Source organism: Pseudophryne corroboree, chromosome 3 (assembly GCF_028390025.1).
Source record: "Pseudophryne corroboree isolate aPseCor3 chromosome 3, aPseCor3.hap2, whole genome shotgun sequence".
NCBI classification, from domain to species: domain Eukaryota; kingdom Metazoa; phylum Chordata; class Amphibia; order Anura; family Myobatrachidae; genus Pseudophryne; species Pseudophryne corroboree.
This window is the reverse complement of record NC_086446.1, coordinates 41,204,780-41,217,330: the sequence shown is the minus strand read 5'-3', so window position 1 is coordinate 41,217,330 and position 12,551 is coordinate 41,204,780. Positions and strand designations below refer to the sequence as shown.

Sequence of the window (12,551 nt, the reverse complement as noted above, 5' to 3'; positions counted from 1 at the left end):
TGTTTTTTACCCTCAATCCATTCATCTTCGTTAGCTCTTTTAGAAAATTTACCATACATATTTGTATCAAATTCTTCATTGTAGCGCTGCTATCCTCTTCCTTTTTTTGTGTGTATAAGGTGTTTATATAACATAAATGCATTCTGTGCTTAGACTTAAGTCCCATCACCATGATATCTCATTATGGTATGCAATTATTCCAAAATACGGAAAAATCCGATATCCAAAATACTTCTGGTCCCAAGCATTTTGGATAAGGGATACTCAACCTGTGTATGTGTGTACGTATATATATATATATATATATATATAAAACACATGCTGTTATGTGACAGATTGCTAGTGTGACTGCTGACTTTAAACTCTGTTTGTTTCGGTTAACCGTTTCTCTCTGTTATTCAGATCCTCAATGCTGGTGCAAAGCGGGGTAGTATCTGATTGTATTTAACTTTAAAGTATTAAAGTGAGAACGGTCACGTTCATGCGTACACTTACACTGTTTATTGTGGTATTGTTGCTATGTCCAAGAAAGGCAAAAGTGACGAGGCACCTACATTCACATCATGTCCTGCAAAGCTGGGTTACCCGCCCAGGATCTGGTACAAGATGACTTGTGTGCAAAGTGCTATAATTTCCATAAAAACAATATGAATAAACCAGCTCCAAGTTAGGTACCTGGTCAGTCACAGGAACCTCCTTGGCCAGCATTTGCACAGACGTCTAAATTAGCAGACCGTATTGTGCCTGCTATGGTATCAGGTATGGGGTTCCTACTTAACTCTTACATGCAACATCCCTCCCCCATATCCAGGGTTAGATTTCGCTCAGTCCTCGGGAGTTTTTCAGTAGAAACTCAAGGCCCAAGGATTGGAAGTCAGATAGACACAGAGATACACTGTCCACACAGTTTTCAGATTCAGAGTATACTTCAGGTGATGAGCCTGAAAACTCCCAATCTGAATCTGCATCTAGAGAGGAGGAGCACTCTTCTTCTTCAGTGGTTATACCTGAATTTAATGCTGCGGTAAAGTCAATTCTGTCAATTGAGGAGGCAGCAGAGCCTGTGTTAAAATCCAAGGCTCCTGTGTTTAAACGTCCAAAAACAGTAAAAGCCGATTTTCCTAACTCAGATCAGCTGAAAGAAATTATGCAAAAGACATGTGTTACACCCGGTAAGAAGTTTAAGATTCCCAAAGAATGGGGTTCTATTTATCCTTTTCCTACTGTAGACTGTTTAAAAAGGGAGGTTCCTCTCAAGGTAGATGCACACGTAGTGCGACTTGTGCATAAATCTACATTACCCCTGCCTTCAACATCATTAAATTATATGACTGACAGAAAGATTGATGGTTTCCTTAGCAGGGTCAGTGACTAGCCCAGTTATGGCTACAGCCTGGGTGGCTAAAGCAGTGGCAGGCTGGGCAGATGCGTTGGAAGAAGATCTTTCATCCGCTACAAGAGTACATTTACCCCATATTGCATGTATAAAGCAGGGAGCTGCTTTTATTAAAGAAGCTGCCGTAGATATTGGTACAGTAGCTTCTCAGGCTGTGCCTTCTTGGTAGCAGCTCCCAGACCTATCTGGCTACGTGCATGGAAGGCTGATTCGGAATCCAAGAAGGTCTTGGAATCTTTGCCTTTTGTTGGAGATCTTCTGTTTGGCACAGAATTAAATAATATTCTTGTGTCTGAGACAGACTCCAAAAAGGTGAAGTTTCCTTCTTCATATAAGCCAGATTTCTGGCTTTCGGGCTCATGGTAAAGCAAAAGGAAAGGTTTACAGCAAGCAGCCTCAATCAGATAAAACTGGTAAGATTAAGACCAAGCAGCCTTAGTCAACCAGACGCGCGGCTTCTAAACCAGAAAACAAGCCATCGGCCTAATGGCGCGTGCCTCCACCTGGGGGAACCCAGGGTGGGAGGCCGAATTCTTTTTGCACAGGTATGGCAGCAGTCCACCACAGATATCTGGGTGCAAGAAGCGGTGTCTCACTGTTACGCATTTTCCTTCAGGAAAAACCTCCCTCAAAGATTCTTTTGTACCAGCCCGTCTCCGGTGGAATCGAAGGCCAGGGCTTTAGAGGACGCAGTTCGGAATTTGCTGCAGTCAGGAGTAATAGTGCCGGTTTCTATTCCAACCTGTTTTTAGTTCAGAAACCGAGTGGATCTTACCGACTCATTCTCAATCTTAAGACTCTGAACAAATATATCTGGGTGCCCCGATTCTGTATGGACACCTTGCGGTCCATTATTCTAGCTTTTGAGCCGGGGGATTTTATGGTGTCCCTGGGTATTCAGGATGCTTATCTCCATGTACCGATAGCAGCTTCTCATCAGTGTTATCTCAGGTTTTCTATCCTCCAAACAGCATTTCCATTTCCAGGCTCTACCTTTTGGACTGGCTATAGCTCCAAGGGGGGTGGTCTACAGTATGCCGGCTGTCTGGATCCCGGCACACAATATACCGGCGCTGGGATCCTGACAGCCGGCATACCGACACTTATTCTCCCTTGTGGGGCGTGGCGCAGCGAGCCCGCAAGGGGCTCATTTGCGCTCGCCACACTGTCGGTAAGCCGGCGGTCGGGCTCCCGGCGCCGGTATGCTGGTCGCCGGGAGCCCGCCTGCCGGCAATCCGTAGTGAACCCCTCCAAGGGTATTTACCAAGATCATAGTGGTGATGGCAGCTCATCTCCATCGTCAGAGAGTAAGGATTTTCCCATATCTAGACGACTTGCTTATCCTGGCTCAGTCCCAGGAAACTTTGCATTGCCATCTCCAAGTGACAATAGCCTATCTACAGGATCACAACTGGCTCATAAATTGGGCAAAGTCCTCGTTAGTTCCATCACAACGAATGACCCATCTAGGGGCTGTATTGGATACCAGTCTTCAGAGAATCTTTCTACCTTTGAGCAAAATAAACACATTACAGACGAGGGTTCAGGAATTGCTACCCAGCCGGAGAGTATCCATCCAGGCGGCAATGTGAGTTCTGGGATCAATGGTCTCAACATTTGAGATGGTAGAATATGCTCAATTCCATTCAAGACCCCTTCAACATCTGTTACTCTCCATATGGACCGGACAGCATCAGACGATAAAACCCCAGACTAATTCTTCCTGAGGAAGTGCGTCGGTCATTAGCCTGGTCGCTACGGAGACGTCCCATCTGAATAAAGGATGACCCTTTTGGATCTCAGATTGGGAGGTGCTGACAACAGACACAAGTCTTCAGGGCTGGGGAGCCGTGACAGAACAGAACTGGTTCCAGGGACGCTGGACCAAGGAAGAAAGTCGAAAAGAAGAAAAACGTCCTGGAGCTTCGGCCATGTACATGGCATTCACCCTGGCAAAAGAAATACTTCACGGCAAACCGATTCAGATTCGCTCAGACAGCGCTGTACTGACTGGGTTTATATTCCAGTGTCCGGTGGTGCTGGGTGTGTGCTGGCATACTCTCTCTCTGTCTCTCCAAAGGGCCTTATTGGGGGACTGTCTCCATATAGATATATATCCCTGAGTGTGTAGGGGTGTCGGTACGTGTGTGTCGGCATGTCTGAAGCGGAAGGCTCATCTAAGGAGGTAGAGCAGATGATTGTGGTGTCTCCGTCGGCGGCACTGACACCTGATTGGTTGGATATGTGGAATGTTTTAAATGCAAATGTGTCTTTATTACATAAGAGATTGGACAAAGCAGAGTCCAGGGAAGTAACAGGGAGTCAATCCATGGCTTTGGCTGTGTCACAGGGCCCTTCAGGGTCTCAGAAACGTCCCCAGTTCCACGTAGCAGACACTGATACCGACACGGATTCAGACTCCAGTGTCGACTACGATGATGCGAGGTTACACCCAAGGGTGGCCAAAAGTATTCATTATATAATTATTGCTATAAAAGATGTTTTACACATCACAGATGACCCCTCTGTCCCTGACACGAGGGTATGCATGTTTAAGGAAAAGAAACCTGAGGTAAACTTTCCCCCGTCTCATGAGCTGAACGCTTTATTGAAAAGGCTTGGTAGACTCCAGACAAAAAACTGCAGATTCCTAAGATAATTCTTATGGCGTAGCGTTTCCCCGCGCAGAACAGGGTACGGTGGGAATCCTCGCCCAGGGTGGACAAGGCTTTAACGCGCTTGTCCAAAAAGGTGGCGCTACCATCTCCAAACACGGCAGCCCTCAAGGATCCTGCTGATCGCAGACAGGAAACGACCTTAAAATCAATTTATACACATACGGGTGCCTTGCTCAGACCGGCTGTAGTTTCGGCATGAGTATGTAGCGCATTAGCAGCGTGGGCAAATATCTTGTAATCTGACATTGACACCCCAGATAGGGATACCATTTTATTGACCTTGGGTCACATTAAAGAAGCAGCCTTATATATGAGAGACGCTGCGAGAGACGTTGGGCTGTTAGGTTCAAGAGCCAACGCCATAGCTGTGTCTGCTAGGCGAGCCCTATGGACCCGCCAATGGACGGGGGATGTCGATTCAAAAAGACATATGGAAGTTTTACCTTACAAGGGTGAGGTCTTATTTGTGGAGGGTCTCGAGGACCTGGTTTCCACGGCTACCGCGGGTAAATCTTCTTTTTTGCCTTATGTTCCCCGACAGCAAAAGAAAACACCACAATATCAGATGCAGTCCTTTCGGTCGCATAAGTCCAGAAGAGGTCGGGGCTCTTCCTTCCTCGCCAGAGGTAAGGGTAGAGGGAAAAGAATGCCTGCGACGGCTAGTTCCCAGGAGCAGAAGTCCTCCCCGGCTTCTACTAAATCCACCGCATGACGCTGGGGCTCCGCTGAGGGAGGCCGCGCCGGTGGGGGCACGTCTTCGACTCTTCAGCCAGGTCTGGGTTCTGTCAGACGTGGATCCTTGGGCGATGGAAATTATATCCCAAGGCTACAAACTAGAATTCGAAGAGGTGCCCCCTCGCCGATTTTTCAAGTCGGCTTTGCCAGCTTCTCCCCCAGAGAGGGAAATGGTTTTAGCTGCAATTCAAAAGCTGTATTAACAGCAAGTGATTATCAGGGTTCCCCTAGTCCAACAGGGGAAAAGGTACTATTCAACCCTGTTTGTGGTCCCGAAACCGGATGGCTCGGTCAGACCCATTCTGAATCTAAAATCCCTAAACCTGTGCTTAAAAAAGTTCAAATTCAAGATGGAATCGCTCTGGGCAGTGATCTCCAGCCTGGAAGGGGGGATTTTATGGTGTCACTAGACATAAAGGAAGCATACCTTCATGTTCCCATATATCCTCCTCATCAGGCGTACCTGAGATTCGCTGTACAGGACTGTCATTACCAGTTTCAGACGTTGCCGTTTGGGCTTTCCACGGCCCCGAGGATTTTCACCAAGGTAATGGCGGAAATGATGGTGCTCATGCGCAGGCAAGGAGTCACAATTATCCCATACTTGGACGATCTCCTGATAAAAGCGAGATCGAGAGATCAATTGATGAAAAGCTTGTCGCTCTCCGTGAGGGTGCTGCAGCTGCACGGCTGGATTCTAAATCTACCAAAGTCACAGTTGATTCCAACGACTTGGCTATCTTTCTTAGGAATGATTCTGGACACGGATCGGAAGAGGGTTTTTCTCCCAGTGGAAAAAGCCCAGGAACTCCAGAACATGGTCAGAGACCTGCTAAAACCAAAAAGAGTGTCAGTCCATCATTGGACTCGAGTACTGGGAAAAATGGTGGCGGCCCACGAGGCCATCCCCTTCGGCAGGTTCCATGCGAGGACATTTCAGTGGGACCTTCTGGACAAGTGCTCGGGGTCCCATCTACAAATACATCAGAAAATAAGCCTGTCCCCCAGGGCCAGGGTGTCTCTCCTGTGGTGGCTGCAGAGTGCTCACCTTCTCGAGGGTCGCAGGTTCGGTATTCAAGACTGGGTTCTGGTGACCACGGATGCAAGCCTCCGAGGATGGGGAGCAGTCACACAAGGAAGAAATTTTCATGGGCTATGGTCAAGCCAGGAGGCTTGTCTACACATCAACGTACTGGAATTGAGGGCCATATACAACGGCCTACGACAAGCGGAGAATCTGCTTTGCGACCTACCGGTTCTGATTCAATCAGACAACGTCACAGCCGTGGCTCATGTAAACCGCCAAGGCGGGACATGGAGCAGAGTTGCAATGGCGGAAGCCACCAGGATTCTTCGCTGGGCGGAAAATCACATAAGCGCTCTGTCAGCTGTCTTCATTCCGGGAGAGGACAACTGGGAAGCAGACTTCCTCAGCAGACACGATCTCCATCCAGGAGAGTGGGGACTTCATCAAGAAGTTTTTGCAGAGATAACAAGTCATTAGGGACATCCTCATGATGTCCGACATGATGGCGTCACGCCTCAACAAGTAGCTTCGGAGGTATTGTGCCAGGTCAAGGGACCCTCAGGCAGTAGGGGTGGACGCCCTAGTGACCCCATGGGTGTTTCAGTCGGTCTATGTGTTCCCTCCTCTTCCACTCATCTCAAAAATATTGAGGATCATAAGACGAAAAAGAGTGCAGACAATACTCATTGTTCCAGATTGGCCTCGAAGGGCCTGGTATTCAGATCTTCAGGAAATGCTCACAGAAGATCCGTGACCTCTTCCTCTCAGGGAGGACCTGTTGCAGCAGGGGCCCTGCGTGTTCCAAGACTTACCGCGGTTACGTTTGACGGCATGGCGGTTGAACACCACATCCTAGCTGGGAAAGGTATTCCAGAGTAAGTCATCCCTACTCTGATAATGGCTAGGAAGGAGGTGACTGCGAAACATTATCACCGTATCTGGAGGAAGTATGCAAGAATGCTCTTACGGAAGATTTCCATCTGGGCCGTTTTCTACACTTTCTACAGACAGGAGTGGATATGGGCCTAAAGTTAGGCTCCATTAAGGTACAGATTTCGGCCCTATCAATTTTCTTTCATAAGGAATTGGCTTCTCTCCCAGAAGTCCAGACTTTTGTAAAGGTAGTGCTGCACATCCAGCCTCCTTTTGTGCCCCCAGTGGCACCATGGGACCTTAACGTGGTGTTACAGTTCCTAAAATCTCACTGGTTTGAACCTCTTCAAACGGTTGAATTAAAATTTCTCACTTGGAAGGTGGTCATGTTGTTGGCCTTGGCATCTGCAAGGCGGGTGTCCGAATTGGCGGCTTTATCTCACAAAAGCCCCTATCTGATTTTCCATGTGGATAGAGCAGAGTTGAGGACTCGTTCTCAATTTTTGCCTAAGGTGGTTTCATCGTTTCATATGAACCAACCTATTGTGGTACCTGTGGCTACGGGTGACTTGGAGGATTCCAAGTCCCTTGATGTAGTCAGGGCCTTAAAAATTGATGTAGCCAGGACGGCTCGGGTTAGGAAAACAGAGGCACTGTTTGTCCTGTATGCAGCCAACAAGGTTGGCGCTCCTGCTTCTAAGCAGACTATTGCTCGCTGGATCTGTAACACGATTCAGCAGGCTCATTCTACGGCAGGATTGCCGTTAACAAATTCGGTAAAGGTCCATTCCCCTAGGAAGGTTGGCTCTTCTTGGGCGGCTGCCCGAGGCGTCTCGGCATTACAGCTTTGCCGAGTGGCGACTTGGTCGGGTTTAAACACTTTTGCAAAATTCTATAAGTTTGATTCCCTGGCTGATGAGGACCTCATGTTTGCTCAATCGGTGCTGCAGAGTCATCCGCACTCTCCCGCCCGGTCTGGAGCTTTGGTATAAACCCCATGGTCCTTACGGAGTCCCCAGCATCCTCTAGGACGTAAGAGAAAATAAGATTTTAAACCTACCGGTAAATCTTTTTCTCCTAGTCCGTAGAGGATGCTGGGCGCCCGTCCCAGTGCGGGTATATTTCTGCAAGGCTTGTATACAGTTATTGCTTACATAAGGGTTATGTTACAGTTAAGATCAATCTTTGGCTGATGCTGTTTTGTTCATACTGTTAACTGGTTACGTATATTTCATGTTATATGGTGTGGATGGTGTGGGCTGGTATGAATCTTGCCCTTAGATTAACAAAAATCCCTTCCTCGTACTGTCCGTCTCCTCTGGGCACAGTTCTTTAACTGAGGTCTGGAGGAGGGGCATAGAGGGAGGAGCCAGTGCACACCCATCTAAAGTCTTTAGAGTGCCCATGTCTCCTGCGGAGCCCGTCTATACCCCATGGTCCTTACGGAGTCCCCAGCATCCTCTACGGACTAGGAGAAAAAGAATTACCGGTAGGTTTACAATCTTATTTTCTTCAAGCAGGAATGGACAAGGGTCTCCGTATAGCTTTCTTGAAGGTACAAGTGTCAGCATTATCTGTATGGTTTCAAAAGAAAATTGCTAACCTAGAGGATGTTCACACTTTTTTCCATGTATTGCTTCACATTCAACCTCCTTTTGTTCCCCGCTACAGCTCCATGGGATCTAGAATGAATTATCAGGGCACTTCAAGTTGCTCCTTTTGAACCACTGATTAGAGTGGATCTCAAATGGTTGATAGCTAAAGTTCTTTTTTCTTACTTCCTAGAGGATGCTGGGGTCCATTTTAGTACCATGGGGTATAGACGGGTCCACTTTGAGTCATGGGCACGTTAAAAGTTTGATAGTGTGGGCTGGCTCCTCCCTCTATGCCCCTCCTACCAGACCAAGTTTAGAAAAGGTGCCCAGAGGAGCCGGTCACAGCTAGGAGAGCTCTTAGGAGTTTTTCTAGTTTTTATTGTTTTCTGAGTTGTTAGGTCACAGGCAGGCTCCTGGCAATAGCCTCCCTGCTTCGTTGGACTGAAGGGGGGAGTAGGAACCAACTCTAGAAGTTAATGGTTCTCTATCTCCGCTGACAGGACACTGAGCTCCTGAGGGTGATGATCGCAAGCCCCCGAGGCGACCGCTCACTCCCGCAGCACAGCCGCCACCCCTTAACAGAGCCAGAAGAAAGAAGAGGTGGTGAGTATGACGCCGGTATGGTGGCACAAGTGTGGGAGCGCAGCTCTCGCAGGCTGCGCTCCAGCTGGCTAAGAACACACTATGCTGGCGCGTGAGGTGCGTCCTGGGCCGACGCTTGTACCCTAACACTGGTCACGCCAGCCTGGGTATCGGTTCATCAGTGCATTCGCATTCTGGTGAAGATGGTAGCGTCTTACGAGGCTTTACAGTACGGTAGATTCCACGCACGGTCTTTCCAACTGGATCTCCTGGACACATGCACCAGCGGATACGCCTGTCGCCGAAAGCCAGGATTTCGCTCCTTTGGTGGCTGCAAGCTTCTCACCTTCTTGAAAGTCGCTGGTTCGCAATTCAGAATTGGATCCTTCTAACCACGGATGCAATTCTCAGAGGTTGGGGAGCAGTCACCCAAGGGGAAAACTTTCAAGGAAAGTGGTCAAGTCTGAAATCCATCATTCCGATAAACATTCTGGAACTGAGGGCCGTATACAATGGTCTTCTACAAGCGGCACATCTTCTGCAAAATCGGGCCATTCAGGTTCAGTTGGACAATGTAACGGCATTGTCCTACATAAACCATCAAGGCGGAACGAAGAGCAGAGTGGCGATGTCAGAGGTGACACATCTACTGCAAGATCGAGCCATTCAGGTTCAGTTAGACAATGTAACGGCAGTGTCCTACATAAACCGTCCAGGCGGAACGAAGAGCAGAGCGGCGATGTCAGAGGTGACAAGAATCCTCTTCTGGGCAGAAAAGCACGTGCTGGTGCTGGCGCTGTCAGCCATCTTCATTCTGGAAGTGGACAACTGGGAAGTGGACTTCCTCAGCAGACACAGTCTCCAACCAGGAGAATGGGGCCTCCACCCGGTGGTGTTCACAAAGGTAACAAGTCGGTGGGGAGTTCCTCAGATAGACATGAAGGCCTTCCGCCTCAACAAAAAGCTTCGGAGGTACTGTTCCAGGTCGAGAGACCCACAAACAGTGGCGGTGGATGCCTTGGTAACTCCGTGGGTGTTCCAGTCAGTATATGTGTTCCCTCCACTTCCACTTATTCCAAAAGTTCTCAAACTAATAAAGAGAACAAGTGTTTAGGCAATCCTCATTGCTCTGAACTGGCCAAGACAGGCTTGGTACGCGGATCTCCTTGAATTACTGCTGGAGGATCCGAGGCCTCTTCCTCTTCGCGAGGACCTTCTCCTGTAGGGGCCGTTCGCCTATCAAGACTTACCACGGCTACGTTTGACGGCTTTGAGGTTGAACGCCGGATTTTAGTTCGGAAGGGTATTCCGAAGAAGGTCATCCCTACCCTGATCCATGCTAGGAAGGGAGTTATGTCTAAACATTACCATTGTATTTGGAAGAAGTATGTGTCTTGATATGAATCCAAGAAGTTTCCTACGGTGGAGTTTCAACTGGACGGTTTCACCTCTTTCTGCAAGTGGGTGTGGGCCTACGCTTGGGATCCATTAAGGTCCAGATTTCAGCCTTATCCATTTTCTTCCAGAAACAATTGGCTGCTCTCCCTGAGGTTCAGACTTTGTTGAAAGGGGTTCTGCACATCCAGCCACCCTTTGTGCCTCCTACGGCGCCTTGGGATCTTAATGTGGTGCTGCAGTTCCTACAATCGGATTGGTTTTAGCCTTTGCAGAAGGTGGAAGTCAAGTTTCTTACTTGAAAGGTGGTCACACTGTTGGCTCTGGCATCTGCTAGTCGTGTGTCGGAATTGGGAGCTTTGTCCTGCAAGAGCCCCTACCTGATTTTTCATGAAGATAGAGCTGAGCTCAAAACGCGTCAGCAATTTCTTCCTAAAGTTGTGTCAACTTTTCATATCAACCAACCTATTGTGGTGCCAGTGGCTACGGACTCCTCAATTTCCTGCAAGTCCTAGGATGTTGTGAGGGCTTTGAAGATTTATGTGAAGAGGACTTCTCGTCACAGGAAATCGGACTCTCCCTTTGTCCTTTATGATCCCAACAAGGTCGGGTGTCCTGCTTCTAAGCAGACGATTTCTCGCTGGATCAGGTTCACTATCCAGCATGCTAATTCTTCGGCAGGATTGCCATGTCCAAAATCTGTTAAGGCCCACTCTACTCGTAAGGTGGGTTTCTCCTGGGCGGCTGCGCGGGGTGTCTCGGCTTACAGCTTTGCTGAGCAGCTATTTGGTCTGGGTTGAACACGTTTGCTAAGTTCTACAAGTTCGATACTTTGGCCTCTGAGGACCTGATGTTTGGTTAATCTGTTCTGCGGGAGTCTCAGCACTCTCCCTCCCATACTTGGAGCTTTGGTACATCCCCTTTGTTTTAAAATGGAACCCAAAATCCTCTATGATGAAAGAGAAAATAGGATTTTAATTACCTACCGGTAAATCCTTTTCTCGTAGTCCTTAGAGGATGCTGAGCGCCCGCCCAGTGCTTCGAAAACGCACAGCAGCGATCAGATCTGAATTAGGCCCAGTGTGTCTGGCCACTTTACTCGTAAGGTAGGACCTTCTTGGACAGCCTACCATGGCGCCTCAGCTGATCAAATTTGTAAGGCAGCCACATGGTCATCCATTAACACATTCATTAGACATTATGCCTTTGACACATTTGCCTCTCAGGATGCTGCATTTGGGTGAAGGATTCTCCTTTGCAATCAGGAGCATCCCTCCAGTAGTAGCTACTTTGGGATGTCCCAAGGTAGATCCTGTAGATCACTGTGGACCCAGATAGAGAAAGCAGAGGTTATGGTAGACTTACCTAGATAACCCTCTTTCTCTGAAGTCCACAGTGTTCACAGGGATCCCACCCTGAGGCACCTGATTTGAGAATCTGTACACTTACAAACCTCTTCCTGTCCTTTGGTATAGAAGTGTGTGTATGTTCTTCTCACCTGAATAGGTCTCCCTCTTGAACTGCTCCTGCCTTGAGCTTTGGAACAAACTGAATTGCCTGAGCCAGGAGGTGGGAATATAGGGGGCTAGCCCATTGCATCCTGGGAGTCTGAAAAGCTTAGCTGTTTGGTGCCCGTTCCGCTGTCGCTACTATATATCCCAAGGTAGATCCTGTGGACTTCAAAGAAAGAGGGTTATCTAGGTAAGTCTGCCATACCCTCTGCTTTTGTTATTTATGGGCTGTTTTGTGAGGATTTCTATTATTTTAATATTTTGTAATAAAAGCTTGTGTTTTATATATGAGACGTGACCGTGTGTATAAACTGTGGTAGTAGGTAGCATCTCCTTAAATTCACATTGACTAACATAACACAAAGAATGTCAGGATAATCTGTGAGGATGTTCTTTTTCTATAGTGTGTATCATTTGTGTGTCAGGTGCCTATAAGGTGTCAGGATGTCACTGTCTATCTCTCCATGTAGGAGGGGGAGTATATAGAGGAACACAGGGGTCTGTACAAGGACGTGATGATGGAGAATCACTGGCCCCTCACATCACTGGGTAAGAGGAGACTGTCATGTATTGTACAGGGGAGAGCAGGTATGGGGGCCCCCTATATACACACATATCATCTGATAATCACAAATATACAATGTACTCAGTCACTGTGTGTTTGCTACAGATGGACCCAGTAACAGAGCTACCCCAGAGAGATGTCCCCATCCTCTGTATTTCCAGGATTTTACAGAGGAGAATCACAGGATCCCACAG

General features: G+C 48.0%; 1 protein-coding gene across 1 annotated transcript in view; it reads left to right on the top strand.

Annotated features, from left to right (window-relative positions):
- Positions 1 to 12,551, top strand: part of LOC135054654 (zinc finger protein 271-like) — a 502,501-nt gene that overhangs the window by 46,509 nt on the left and 443,441 nt on the right. The window contains exon 2 of the mRNA XM_063957894.1: positions 12,263 to 12,380. Within this exon, the coding sequence (XP_063813964.1) occupies positions 12,308 to 12,380 (73 nt within the window). The 5' untranslated portion in view covers positions 12,263 to 12,307. The remainder of the gene's footprint in view (positions 1 to 12,262; positions 12,381 to 12,551) is intronic.